Below are 12,647 nucleotides of genomic sequence, written 5' to 3' on the forward strand. Positions count from 1 at the left end.
CTCGGCTCCACGAGGGCACAGCCACGCTGCGACCCGGGACCTTCCCCAGTGCCAGGCACTGGCTCCATTTGGGATGTCTGAACGAGGGGAACGGGCTACTGCAGCCTTGGTCCGGCACCAAGCGCCTGGTCTGGGGGACCCTAAAGTGCTTTGCAGGGGACACAGACACACACACGCATCCCGAGATGGCCCAGTGCTCCAGGAGAGAAGGGCTGGGAGCCAGCACAGAGCCCAGCAGAGCTGGGGGGCCTTGGTTGTACCCCCACTCTTGGGTGCTGTCCCACAGGGCTGGTGGCCCCTTTCTTCCTGTCCCTCCACGCGCCCCCAGGGCTGGGGCTGTTCCTCCGGCTGCGGTCCCAGGGGTACTGAGAAGGGGACAAAGAGGCAGGTTCATCAGCGCAGAACTGCTGCCCGGGCTTCACCCAGAGCAGCAGCAGCAACAAATCCCTATGTCTGGGGGTTCCCAGTGAGCCTACAGTCATCTTTTAACAGGAAAAATCCAAGCCTGGGATAAAAACCAGCACCCATTTTAGCAGCAAGTCCTAAGGGGAGGTCCAACCACTCGGCAGCCCTGAGCCATCGTCCAGTGCTACAGCACAGCAGCATCCCGGGGAGAAAACAGGTTTCCAGTGGGATGGGGAGTTGGCACCGGTGGCCGGGAGCTGGCCAAGAGGTCCCACCAGGGGCAGATGCCAGTAGGAAGAGAGAAGATACTTGGTCCCATGTTACCGGCTGAGGGAAAGCCAGGTCCTGTGCAACAGCCACAGCCGGGAGGACTCAGCACCGGGATCCGTACATGGGGTGACACCGTCCCAGTGTCTGTCCTCAGCCAGCGCTGGGGGCAACGGTCACCTGCAAGCAGAGAGATGGGTGAGAGAGCAGCCATGGAAGCAGCGTGCCCAGGCCCCGTGGGCATATGAACGAGTCCCCCCAGTGTCCCCAACCCAAGGAAGCCACTCGTGTCAGTCTCTTCTTCCAAGGAACAAGGGATGGGACAAGAGGAAACGGCCTCAAGCTGCACCAGGGCAGGTTTAGATGGAGCTGAGGAACAATTCCTGCCCCAAAGGGTGCTCAGGCATTGGAACAGGCTGCCCAGGGCAGGGCTGCAGGCACCGTCCCTGCAAGTGTTCACACCCCGTGGAGACGAGGCCTCAGTGCCATGGGTTAGGGGTGGCCTCAGCAGTGCTTGGAACAGTTGGAACTGGATGAGCTTAAAGGGCTTTTCCAACCTGGTTGATCCTGTGAGTCTATGATTCTATGTCCATCCCTTGATGATGCCCATGGTCATGTTAGCCTCAGGGCACAGCCCAGCTCCACCCCAGTGCTTCCTACAACCAGAAACCAGCCCCAAACCCACAAGTAAAGCTTCTTCCCAAGGGCTGAAAGTCTCAGGGACAGCAGAGCTTTCCTCAGTCACACAAACCAGCAGCTGATGGGATCGTCCAGTGCATGGGGATGACACCTTGGGGTCTACCATCAGCCATCCCACCAGCAGGACGAAGGATGAGGAATCCCTGGGACACGGCACGGAGCCATTGCTCTTTGCACCTCAGGTCCTCCACTCATGGTGCCACCCCCCTGCACCGAAGTGTCCCTGGGGGCCCCTCACCTCCTGTGCCCACGGGAGAGGTAGTCCCGGTTGAGCGAGCAGAGCTGCTGCTCCAGGCGGAAGATGCGGAACGCCAGGTACGACGAGGACACGACCAGGAGGCAGATGCTGGGGGCAGAGGAACAAGCACAAGTGCTCAGTGGCCAGTGGTTGAGTTGGACGTTCCCGGGGTACCCCCTGTCCCCCCCGGCACCGCGGCTGCTCCGCACACTCACAGCACGATGAAGATCTTCAGGAGCTGGTAGTCGGAGGGCCTCAGCTCCGCCACGCAGCTCTGCTCCACCTCCAGCTCCTCCTCTGTGTTTATTGCACTTTCTGCAACACAAGCGCAGAGTCAGCAGCACAGCACGGGGCTCGTGCTCCTCTGACTACCGGGAGCCTTCAGGTATCAGCTACTTCTCCCTCACAAGCACATGGCTGAGGGCTCAGGCCCCACAGCCAGACCGCATCCCACCCCCAGGACCCCATCACTGACTCCCAGCCTCAACCCTGCTCGTCCACAAGGCAGAAACTCCGTCCACGAGAGCACGGGATGGAGGAAGGCGGCTCTATGGAGGTTTACATCCAGCACATGGTGCAGGGCCGGGCCCAACCCGTGTCCTCGCACCAGACACAGCCCTCACCTGAAACCAGGGGCTCCTCGGAGGTGAAGGAGCTCTCCTTGGTGCTCAGGCTGCTGACGGAGGCCCGGTGGATGCACTGGTAGTCGGTGTCCGGCAGCGACAGGGACAGGGAAGCGGGTGACACCTTCCTCCACTTGCCCTCAGGGACAATCACCTCCTGCAGGAACAGCCCCGCGGGAGCAACGGGGCCATATTCAGCACCTCCATCGAGCACCGGCAGACCCAAAACATCATCCTAAGGTGGAGCTGGTGCTACTTAGGACACCAGCCCCATGGGGATGCAGGTTCCTACTGCCATAGGAAGGCCTTGCCCACACACCCCATGCCTGCCCTGAATCACAGAATCCCAGCCTGGTTTGGGTTGAAGGGACCTTAAAGCTCATCCAGTTCCAACCCCTGCCACGGGCAGGGACCCCTTCCACTAGAGCAGCTTGCTCCAAGCCCCTGTGTCCAACCTGGCCTTGAACACTGCCAGGGATGGGGCAGCCACAGCTTCTCTGGGCATCCTGTGCCAGCGCCTCAGCACCCTCACAGGGAAGAGCTTCTGCCTTAGATCTAACCTGAACTTTTCCCCGCTTCAGTTTGGACCCATCACCCCTTGTCCTGTCACTACAGTCCCTCTCCAGCATCCAATACCAATTGCCAGCTCCTCCACCCCCCTTGAAGCTCAGCATGGCCTCCACCATCCTGCAAGAGCCCCTCACCTGCCCCATGGCTCAGCATCCCAGAGAAGCACTGAATGGAGCAGGGTGGTAACCGACACGGAGAGGGCTTCCCCTGATAACGTATCGCTAGGGCTGGAGCTGCTGAAGGGCTGCAGCGCTCAGAAGCACTGGGAGATGCTGCCAGCCTGGATCGCTCCTGATTCAGCCCTTGAGAAGTGTCTTCAACCCCTGGGATGCCACCAGCCCTGTCCCTCAAGGGCCACTCCAATTGTCACCTCCTGCACCCAGCCGGTGCAGAGGGCCGCCAGCCCATGCAGGACACCATGCTCCATGCCCCAGCACAGCCACAGCACCAATGGCTTCATGATGGAACAGAGACAGGGATGGGCCATCCATGTTTAATGGAGAGGACACATCCTGCTGGCCAGGGACAAAGCCACTGTGGGCAGAGCAGAGCCCTGCTGTGCTCCAAAGGCAGCAGGATGAGACCTCTCGTGCTCCCTTGGTCACGCTCTTCCCCCGCACAGCATCCTGGCTCTGAGCCATCCCACTCACCCCACAGGTTTCGGGATAATTAACCAGATTTCCAGCCTGTTATCCATGCTCCTGGCTGCAAACAGCATCAGCCAGCGGGAGCAGAGCAGCACCATTTCCCACATAGCTCCGAGTTTTTCCATCTCTGTACGGACCCCCGAGAGCAAGAGGCTCGTGCTCAGCCACGGGCTGCCCAAACCATCCTCCTGACCCATCTGTTTGTGCCACTTCAGGGCATGAGCATCCCAGAGCACGCGCTATGAAGGCAACAGCCACATCCTCACATGACCTTTGTCAGCCCCGAGGGGAGAGGGACCGACTCCACACTGAACCTGCCTGCACCAGCGCTGGGAAGGTGTTAAACCCACCCAGGGGACACTCTCCTGCCCACAGCGGGAGTTCATAGGGCTCCTTCCCTCTCCCAGAGCTGCCCTGATCCTCACCAGTGACACAGCATCAGGCTCCTCCGTCAGCTCCTTCAAGCTCAAGCTCTTCTTACTCGAAACCTGGAAGGAGAAAGGAACGGGTGTGATGGTGCTGCCCTCCCTGCCTCAACCAGCGCCAGGAAACTGAGCATTGACTTTCCTGGAGAGTCTGTGAAGAGCACCTGCTTAAAGCTTGCGAGCACAGGGATGTGAGGACAAAGAAGAGCATCTGGCAGAGGACAGGGCCCTGCATCACGGCTTCCCATCACCAAAAACCCTATGGGGCCACAGCTCTGCTTGAGCCTCAGCTTCCAGCAGAGGGGATAAAGCGTTGTGGGGAGGGAAACGGGAATATGTAGGCAGAGCCCAGCACATTTCAAAGGAGAAATCCCCCAGTTTGGCAATGGAGCTGAGTCACCCAAATCACCACCCCACACAGCCAGCAGACACCCTGCCAGGTGGGGAAGGGCCCCGGCACTGCTTCCCACATGCTTCAAAGGCAAGGAGAGGGAGATCCCTACAGTCCTGCTCTCCAGCTCCAGGGCTGATGATGGCTCTTTCCCCTTAGACATTTTAATTCAAATTTTCCTTGACTTTGTACCATTTTTCCTTCCCTTCAGACTCCAGACCTGGGGCACGGGCCCCGATGTGCAGAGCGGCAGAACTCGTATTGCTACCGGATTATGCACAATTCACCTACACGCCCTGGGAGGGAGCAGGAACTCCGGGCTCTGCCTCTGCCATCCATGACCCAAAATAGCCCAGCGGCAGCTCCTGGGGACAAGATGTGCCCAGGGCACGGCTCCTGTCCCTCCTCCCGTCCCTTGCTGCAGGGTGAGGACGCTGGGAAAAGGCAGCAGGGCACCAGAGAGGGCTTTGGGAGCATCTGAAGCCATGGTGGGGTGGGGGTTGAAGGGTTCTGCTCCCTGAAACACAGCCCTGGAGGCCAGTGCAGAGCCCTGTGGCCACCGGAACACGGGGTGGAGGGTACCTGCAGGTGCGTGCAGACTCTCCTCAGGACATCATAGACACTGTCACGGGAGATGAGGGACACGAAGATGTACTGCAAGAGAAGGAGAGGAGCTGCCAGGAGAGATTCCCCCATCCCGAGTCCGGTTCTCCACAGGCAGGGGACAGACAGAGACGTCCTGCCCTTGACTCTCCCCTCCTGCAGGAGCCACATCCCCCTGCGGAGTTTCCTGCTGTTATTTTTGCAGCCACCTAAAACCTGGACCAGATTTTTTTGGGGTCAGTCTTGCTCAGCTGCTCTTCCCGTGAGGGCTCCCGGGATCAGCCCAGAGGGATGCGGCAGCAAACGGGGCTGGGAGCGACGGAAAACATCCCCATGGGTCGGCACAAGGGCACACAGGGCAGTGCCTACCTCACCTGATGCAGAGCAGGTTTGCAACCAGATTGCTTTGAACACCCAGATCCTGCTTAAACCCTGCAGGAATCACGCCCTCCCAAAACCCCACGGGAATAACCCTGGCCGGGGATGGGCAACGCACGCTGCTGCCAGCAGGCAAGGACTCAAGACACATCGGGCAGGCCCACGTCAGCTCACTGCAGCCAACACCCACTGTGATTTAGCAGCTGGAAATTCAGCCCCTTATCCAAGCTTTCCGGCAGCTGGGATGAACACCAGCCCCAGCCCCTCCCCTGCTTGTGCTCTAAGGAGTTTAAAGGTTTTATTTGAGCCTGGTGGGGATTTGTCAGGCTCGACCGAGTTTCACTTGGGCTTTGCTTTGCCCAGAAACAAAGTGAAATTCAGAAACAAAAGCAAAGCCACGGTGTTTGCCCTGGCTGGCTGCCAGCACGGACAGCACTGCTCCACTCCCAGCTGGAATCGCTTCATTCCCTGCTCTCAAAGCAGAGCTGGCTTGGAGCAGGGCTGCGGCGAGGCTCTGGTGTTACCTTCCTGCTGGCATTGGTGGTGATGGCCAGGCCATTGGGCAGCAGCCGAGCGGTCTTGTGCTTCTTTATCAGCTGCACGGACACCACCGGGATCACCACCTGGAGGACAAAGAGACACAGGGATGGGGCGAGCTCCAGGAGGCTCCTTCGCAAGGCAGACACTCAGCACACATCAGAATTACACCCCAAGCAGAGCAGCTTGGGCTTTATTAGAGCTCACGTCATCCCCCTGCGCTAATCTCGGCTCAGAGACAGTTTCTACTCAAACAAAACAGCAGGGACGTGGGGGAAACACCCCCCGGTGAGTCTGAAACCCATCACAAGCCCAGGGAGAGGTAAAACTAAAGCAGGATGTAATCCATGGCAGGATGACTTCGTTGATCCCCATTCTTCCAACAGGTATTTGTTTAAAGCGGCTGATGGAAATAGTTCAGTTCTTCAGCCCAGTTTTAAAGGAAGTTGTCTCTCCCCAAGATCTCAATCAGCCACAAGGCTAACGGGGAAGCTTCAGACTGTAAATCAAGAAGAAAAGCCAGGAGAGATTCAAATCTTTCCCCCCCCCCAAGCTTTGATCTTCCTTCAAACGCTGTTGCGGCTTGTAGGAGGTTTTACATCAGGGAACTCTAAACCAAGCCAATATTTGGTTTCCCCAGGCCAATGTTAGGGGTGATCTGAGGAGGAGGAGGAGCAGTCACACTCCTCTCAAAAGCACAGAGGCTTTTGATGGTGATTTTGGGGTTATTTGGGTGCAGGAGGGGATAACTGCAGTGTAGCCACATCTGTGAGCCCTATGGGACTGGGGTGAGCCAGCCCCGACGTTACCTTGATATCCTTCCCAAAAAGGTTTGCGTAGAAGCAGAGCCAGTTGGGGGAGATGTAAAGCCTTCCCTGGATGAGGATGTCTCTCTGGAGCGCACAGGAGCAAACTGCAAGGCAGACAAAGGGCCATGGCAGACCACGGGCCGGATCCTGCCACCACCAGGCCCGTCCCTCACCGCCTCACTCACCTTTCAACACGCTCTCCTCCGTGGGGATGTCCTTGAACAGTTTGTGGTACTGGGAGTTGTACTTGCTAGCGGCCTGAAAACGAAGCAAAGCAAAGTTATCCGGTGACCTCGTTGATGAGGAGACCCCTCCAAACACCCTCCTGCAACAAAACCTCCCTCTGCCCACACCTGGGACCGGCGCAGGGGGGTCCCACCGGGCTGGGGACGCTGGGCACGAAGGGCTGCAGGAGGCTGAGACGATCCCGCACCCAGCAGACGCTGCGCCATCGTCCCAGGTAAACATCCCCCCTTAATGCCTATGGAGGCTGCGGAGCCTCTGGGAGGAGCTGGGCTTCTCCCAGCCTCATCCGCAGGCGATTTATCTTGCCCGGCGGTTTCTCTCCTCCTCCTCCAGCTCTTCCCTTATCCGGGGCACGGTGACAGCACTTGCTCTGTGCCCATCACACCGCGCCATCCAGCTATTTATATTCCCGGTGTCTCTTCAAAGGCTGCCGCGGGAGGCTCGGCAGGTTCTGGGGATAAGCCAAAGGCTCCAAAGCAGTTCAGAGCTTTGCAGTAAGTCAGCCCTGTGAAGGCAGGGTTGTACCCCTGCCCCGGGGCTCCCCAGGGACACCTCCTGTCCTGCCCACGGTGACAGGGTCACCTTTGCGCAACACCCCCCGTCACTGGATGAGCTGGGCTGTAAGAGGATCAAGGCTCAGCACCACCTGGGGTTGGCTCAGACACCCCCTGGAGAGACGCCGGGGTGGTGGGAGTGCTGGTGGGGGTGTTTCAGGGGGACGGGGGGGATTCGTGGCATCACCTCCAAGCTACCCTCAAGAAACACTCCCCAGCCCCAGCACAGCCCCATAACCCCCCCTAGAGGCCTCTGATTCATCAGCAAAATGTTTTTCTTCTCTGTCTTCTTTGTGGGGAAAGGCAAAACAACTGCTCCCTCTGCTCCTGCCTCTTCCAAAGCATCTCCTGTTTGCAGGTGGACCAAAAAGCTCTACTTTGGGCATGATCTGAACAACCAAAAAGGTTCAAACAGATGGGAACTGAGCTGCCCACAGTCAAGATTTCTGCTCTCTGCTTTGCTCTGGATGGAAAATCCTGGAAGTGTTTGCAAGGCAGATCACAGACCCGCTGAAACCACCAATGGCTCCCCTGGAAACACAGACAGGAGCCTCTGCCCTACACCAGGAGCAGGCTCCTCCATGGCCAATGGCCAGGGTCGGGCTCCAAGGAACCAGCCCGTTCACTCGCGAAGCTCAAGACTTACCACTTCCCGGTGGCATTTCTTGATGTCCTCATCCTTCAGGGCTTCATTCAGGCGGAGGCTGGAAGGCAAAATAACAGTCATCAGGTGAGTGAGGAGCCCCAGGTCTCACCCGCTCCCTCGAACACGGGAGCTGCAAGGGGAGACACAGCAAGATGCAGAGGATGGAAGAGAGACCCAGGGAAGGCACATTTGGATGTATCACAGTATCACAGTTAAGTAACAGCTGATGGTGGAGGCACCAGCATTGAGGTGCCTGCACCAAAATACACCCTAGCACCAGGGGAAGGAGCCCCGGCAGCAGCAGGGACAGGTTAGGAGCAGCTTCAGCCAGCGCAAGGTTTCCCCACGGAAAGCACAAATGGAAGTTTGGGAACATGCCCCAGCGGTAGGATGGGGCCCGGGGGATCCCATCTGCATCCACCACGCCAGCAAATGAAGGGAGAAACTACAGAGACAGTGAAATCCTCCCAGCAACCCGGAACACCGGTCCCTTCCCCAAACCCCTCCTTCCCTCCCTGCCAATACGTGAGAGCCAAAACAAAAGGGGACCCTCCGAGCCGGTGGGATACACCTGGGGGCTTGGAGGCAGCAGGGATGCTGCAGGAGGTCACAACAGGAGGGAAAAAGAGCAAATCCTTGACTGCAGACCCCGCTGCCCCTCACCTGCCATCGAGGGAATCCAAACTCCTCTGCTTGTGGGATGTCTCCAGCTTCTCACGGCCGTGCATGGGCTCGGGGCTCTTCAGGGGAGCTGCTTTTTCATGCATCGGCTTGGCACTGCAAGGAGAAGCGCGTTAGCCCCCAAGGGAGAGGGAAAAATGGAAGAGATGTGGTTTGGAGCCATAAATGCACTCCCTTCAGTCCCAGCCTGCACACAGTGGTTGGTATCTGCCAGTCAAGGACAGCAGGAACATTGCTGTGACTTCCCACGTCACGTGGAGGAAAAAATAAGGACGTTCCTTCCCAGGAACTCCTCGGCACTTGCAGCCGAGCGGTCAAAGAGCAGCACTTGCTCCTATAGCACCCTCCGCAGCCGAGCCACTCCTCAGGAGCCAGAGGTTTATGAAACTTCCCAGAGATTCTGGACAGTGAGTGCCAGGATCTGCTCCTCCGTGTTGGCAAAACAGCGTCTTCCCAGGGCAGAGCCCTTGCCAAGGACACCACCTCCCTCGTTTCATCGTTTCATTGCTCCCCAATCCTTGAAGCCTTTTATTTGCTATCATGGGTTTTATCAGAGGAGCTTATCAGCTGTGACAGGTAAAGCAAACACGCTCCCAGGGAGGTTATCACCCGGTGGGCCAGAAAGGTGACACATCCACCCTCAGCAAACCCCAACCAGAGATTGCTGCCACGCGGCTGGCACCAAGAGCCAAAGCGGAGCGCGGTCCCAGGGCACAGGGGCTGCAGCAGCGATCCACAGGCTCCGGCAGCACGGAGGAGCCCGGAAACAGCCCCCGGAATATGGAGAGGAAATTACTCAAGGGAAGAAGCTCGGCTGCCAGAGCAGGTGGGGCACAGGCAGGATGGACAGCACGGAGCTGGAGCACATCCCGGTGCCTGCAGGGGCGATGCAGTGCGGCAGAAGCCATACCAACCGCTCCCTACAGGCAGAGGGGCTCTTCTGCCGCCTGTACTTCCCTGGACACCTTGCACCCGCTCCAAGGGACTTATCTGAAGGGAAACCCATCTCAATGGCTCCCCACAGACCCAGGGAGAACCAGGAAGGGGGTGCTGCACCCCGACAGCGGAAGACCCCATGTCCCTGCAGCCTCAGGGGCCTGACAAGACACTGTCCCAATGCAATGGAGCCAGGCTGAATCCCAGCTGGAAGCACAGGGACTGCTCCCTGAAGATGCAGCACACACATGGGGCTGCAGAAAACCTGAACACAAGTGACCAGGCTTGGAACCAGCTCCTGGCTCTCCACAGCCAGTGTGTGCAAAGGGAACGAGCTGCCAGCAAGGTCCCCAAACCCAAGCATTGCGGGATGGGATGATCACACCGAGGTTGGGGGCGGCTTAGGAGAAGCTCAGGCCAAAGGATGTGTCTGGAAGAGAAGGGAGACTCTGCCAACAAGAAGCACCAAAATAACATCTCTTGGCATCACATCAAAGGCTTTGTCCCTGCCTGATTCCTCAGCCACCCCATGGCTCTGGGACAGGCAGCCTGTCCCAAATGGTGATGCCACATTGATGCCACACTGCCCTGAAGCCAAAACTTCTACCATGGAGGCACTGAAACCTGCACTCCCCCTGTCCCCATGCTGGACAAAGGGGCTCCAGCCTGCTCCAGAGCCTCCCTCTCCAGAGCTCAGCCTGCTCCAGCTTCCCCTGCATCATCCCTTAAATCCCCACCGCTTAATCCAGGCGAGCGGATTTAGCCCGGAACAGGACTGACGCCAAGGGGCACCACAAAGGGGATGGGGAGAGGTGCCCTTGCTTGAGGAGATGGCACCGAGAACCGCTCCCCAGGGTCACCAAACACACAGAAATCCCCTAGAATGAGGAGGGCCAAAGGCTGGAGAGCACCCGGAATGCTCCATGGCCCTGTCCCGGCTTTCCCTTCCCAATCTGGTCACTGCCAAGGACAAGTCCTGGACAAGATGGTCCCAGACACGATGCCAGGACCAGGCTGCTCCAGGGAGGGGCTGGGGGCTATGAGGAGCATCCGCAACCCAGCAGAGACACTGCAGCAGCTGCCTCAGTTGCCCTCAACAGATCCTGCTCTGTCCTGGCTCCCAGATACATCAGGGATAGAGATCCAGGGCTCAGGGGCACAGGTGAGATAAGGTTGGGGTCCACAGAGCTGATGGGGAGCAATCCCTGCCTGGAGCCGCTTCCAGTGCCAGCACAGGGAGAAAACCAGGCTGTCCTCGAGGGATTTTCTTAGCAGGAAGCCGCTCCCGCAAGACAATCACCATCCCGAGTGTCCCAGAATACAAGCGGAGCAGGAACAGTCGGAGTGTGGATCTCCCAAGACAAGACGGAGCGGGTGGGCACAGGAATTCCCAGCACAGGGAAAACACTGCCGGCCCCCTGCCCGCTGTCCCGAGGCAGACAGCCCCTTCCAGAGACCCCCAGCTCGCCTCCAGGCTGCGGCTTGGCCAGGAGGAACCCGGAGCTTCTCCCTCTCCCCGGACCAACGTCTCCCTTTTCCTTACGCGATGCTGGGATCCAGCCTGGGCACGATCCGTCGGAAGCCCCTCCAACAGCGCTGGATTTTCCCGGGATCCCTTCCCCGCCGCCGGCACGAGCACGGGGGAAGCGCGCGGCAGAGGCAGGAGAGAGGGAGGGAGGGATTTTGCCTCCCAAAACTAAAAGCCGAGGATCAGAGGCAGAGGGAGGCACCTGCGGCCGGGCTGCCTCGGCCCGAGCGAGCCCGGGCGGGATCCGGCGAGCTGCCCTTGTTCCCGGCTTTCAAGGTCATTTCAGTCCCGTGTGTTGGCTGCTGGAGCGGAGCCACCGCCGAGGATGCTGGAGGGGAACGGCGGGTCCCGAGCAGCGCTGTCAGGGGAGAGACCGGAGGTCACGGCCGGCACGGAGACACGGCGCCCGGTGCGTGTGTGCCGCAGGGCCCCACGCCGCCTCCCTCAGCGCACCCGGGTTCCTCTCCAGGAACGGCCCGTCCCGGGGCGCTGCGCCCGGTGGGTCACAGCCGGGCCGACAGCCAGGGCCTCGCTCCCAGGGCCGCCCCCAGCACCCGGGATACCGGGTTCCACCGGCTCCAAGAGCCCCGCGCCACGGGGACGGCGCGGCCGCTGGCCCCGTGAGGCACCCCCGGCCGGGGGCAGCTCGTCCGCCGCCCAGCACCGACGGCAGTGCCCGGGACCGGCCCAGGCTCCGCCCGGGCTGGGAGCACCCCTCGGCCAAGGCGGAATCAGCGGTTCCCGGGCCGGAGAGCGGCGGGACCCCCCGGGGCCGGTCCGTCCCCTCAGAGCGGGAGGCGGAGCTCGGTGCTTCCGCGCTCCCCTCGCAGCGCGGCGCCGCCGGCCGGGGGCAGGCCGAGGGGGGGCACCGGGCTCGCAGCGGCAGCGAGGGGCGCCCCGCGGCTCCGCACCGCGCCCTGGGGCACGGGCACCCCCGACCCCCGGACACCGCCGGACCCCCGCGGCCGCCTCACGCCGCCGCCCCCCCTCCCGTACCTGCGCGGCGGCCCCGCGCTGCCCGGCGCCGTCATGCCCCGCGCGCCCGGCCTCCTCGCGGCACCCCGGCGCCCTCCCATTGGCCGCCCGCCGCCAAGCCCCGCCCCCTCCGCGCACCCTCATTGGTTGCTGCCGCCAGCCGCCGTGCTCAGCTCGGCTCCCCCGACCACTGAGCCTCGTCCCGCCCACTGGCGGGAGGGGGCGGGGCTTAGCCGGGACCCGCCTCTTAAAGGGCCCGCGGAGCCCCCGTGAGCGGAGCGGGTGGAGCCCATCTCCTCCGGGTCGGGGGAAAACGTGGCCCACGGCTGAGACCGCTCCCCCGGGCCAGGGCCCAGGTCCCCTCCGTCCTCTGCCAGCAGGAGAATGACCCCAGGCACCCCCCCTTCCTTCCCCAGCCCCTCCTGTGCCCCGAGACAAGGACCCGGGCAGCTGTGGGTGCTTCAGCTTCTCTTTATTGATGGACAGTGG

General features: G+C 60.5%; 1 protein-coding gene across 4 annotated transcripts; it reads right to left on the reverse strand.

The window, feature by feature from the left end:
• Positions 1–68: 68 nt before the first annotated feature.
• On the reverse strand, positions 69–12,239 carry GRAMD2A (GRAM domain containing 2A; the record flags this gene model as incomplete). Of its 4 annotated transcripts, XM_080626578.1 has the most annotated exons (12): positions 12,180–12,239; positions 8,702–8,815; positions 8,039–8,096; positions 6,778–6,850; positions 6,593–6,696; positions 5,771–5,869; positions 4,848–4,919; positions 3,875–3,937; positions 2,233–2,389; positions 1,825–1,924; positions 1,610–1,717; positions 69–852 (listed from the first exon to the last, which is right to left on the reverse strand). In XM_080626578.1, exons 1-12 carry the CDS (start codon positions 12,212–12,214, stop codon positions 849–851), a joined length of 987 nt encoding a protein of 328 aa, XP_080482704.1. In that variant the 5' UTR covers positions 12,215–12,239. The 4 variants fall into 4 exon arrangements, with proteins under 4 accessions (XP_080482704.1, XP_080482703.1, XP_080482706.1 ...); XM_080626577.1 differs by lacking the exon at positions 69–852 and having other exon boundaries at positions 1,606–1,717; XM_080626580.1 differs by lacking the exons at positions 69–852; positions 12,180–12,239 and adding an exon at positions 11,386–11,417 and having other exon boundaries at positions 1,606–1,717.
• Between the last annotated feature and the right edge of the window lie 408 nt (positions 12,240–12,647).

Source organism: Psittacula echo, assembly GCF_963264785.1.
Source record: "Psittacula echo genome assembly, chromosome: 10".
NCBI classification, from domain to species: domain Eukaryota; kingdom Metazoa; phylum Chordata; class Aves; order Psittaciformes; family Psittacidae; genus Psittacula; species Psittacula echo.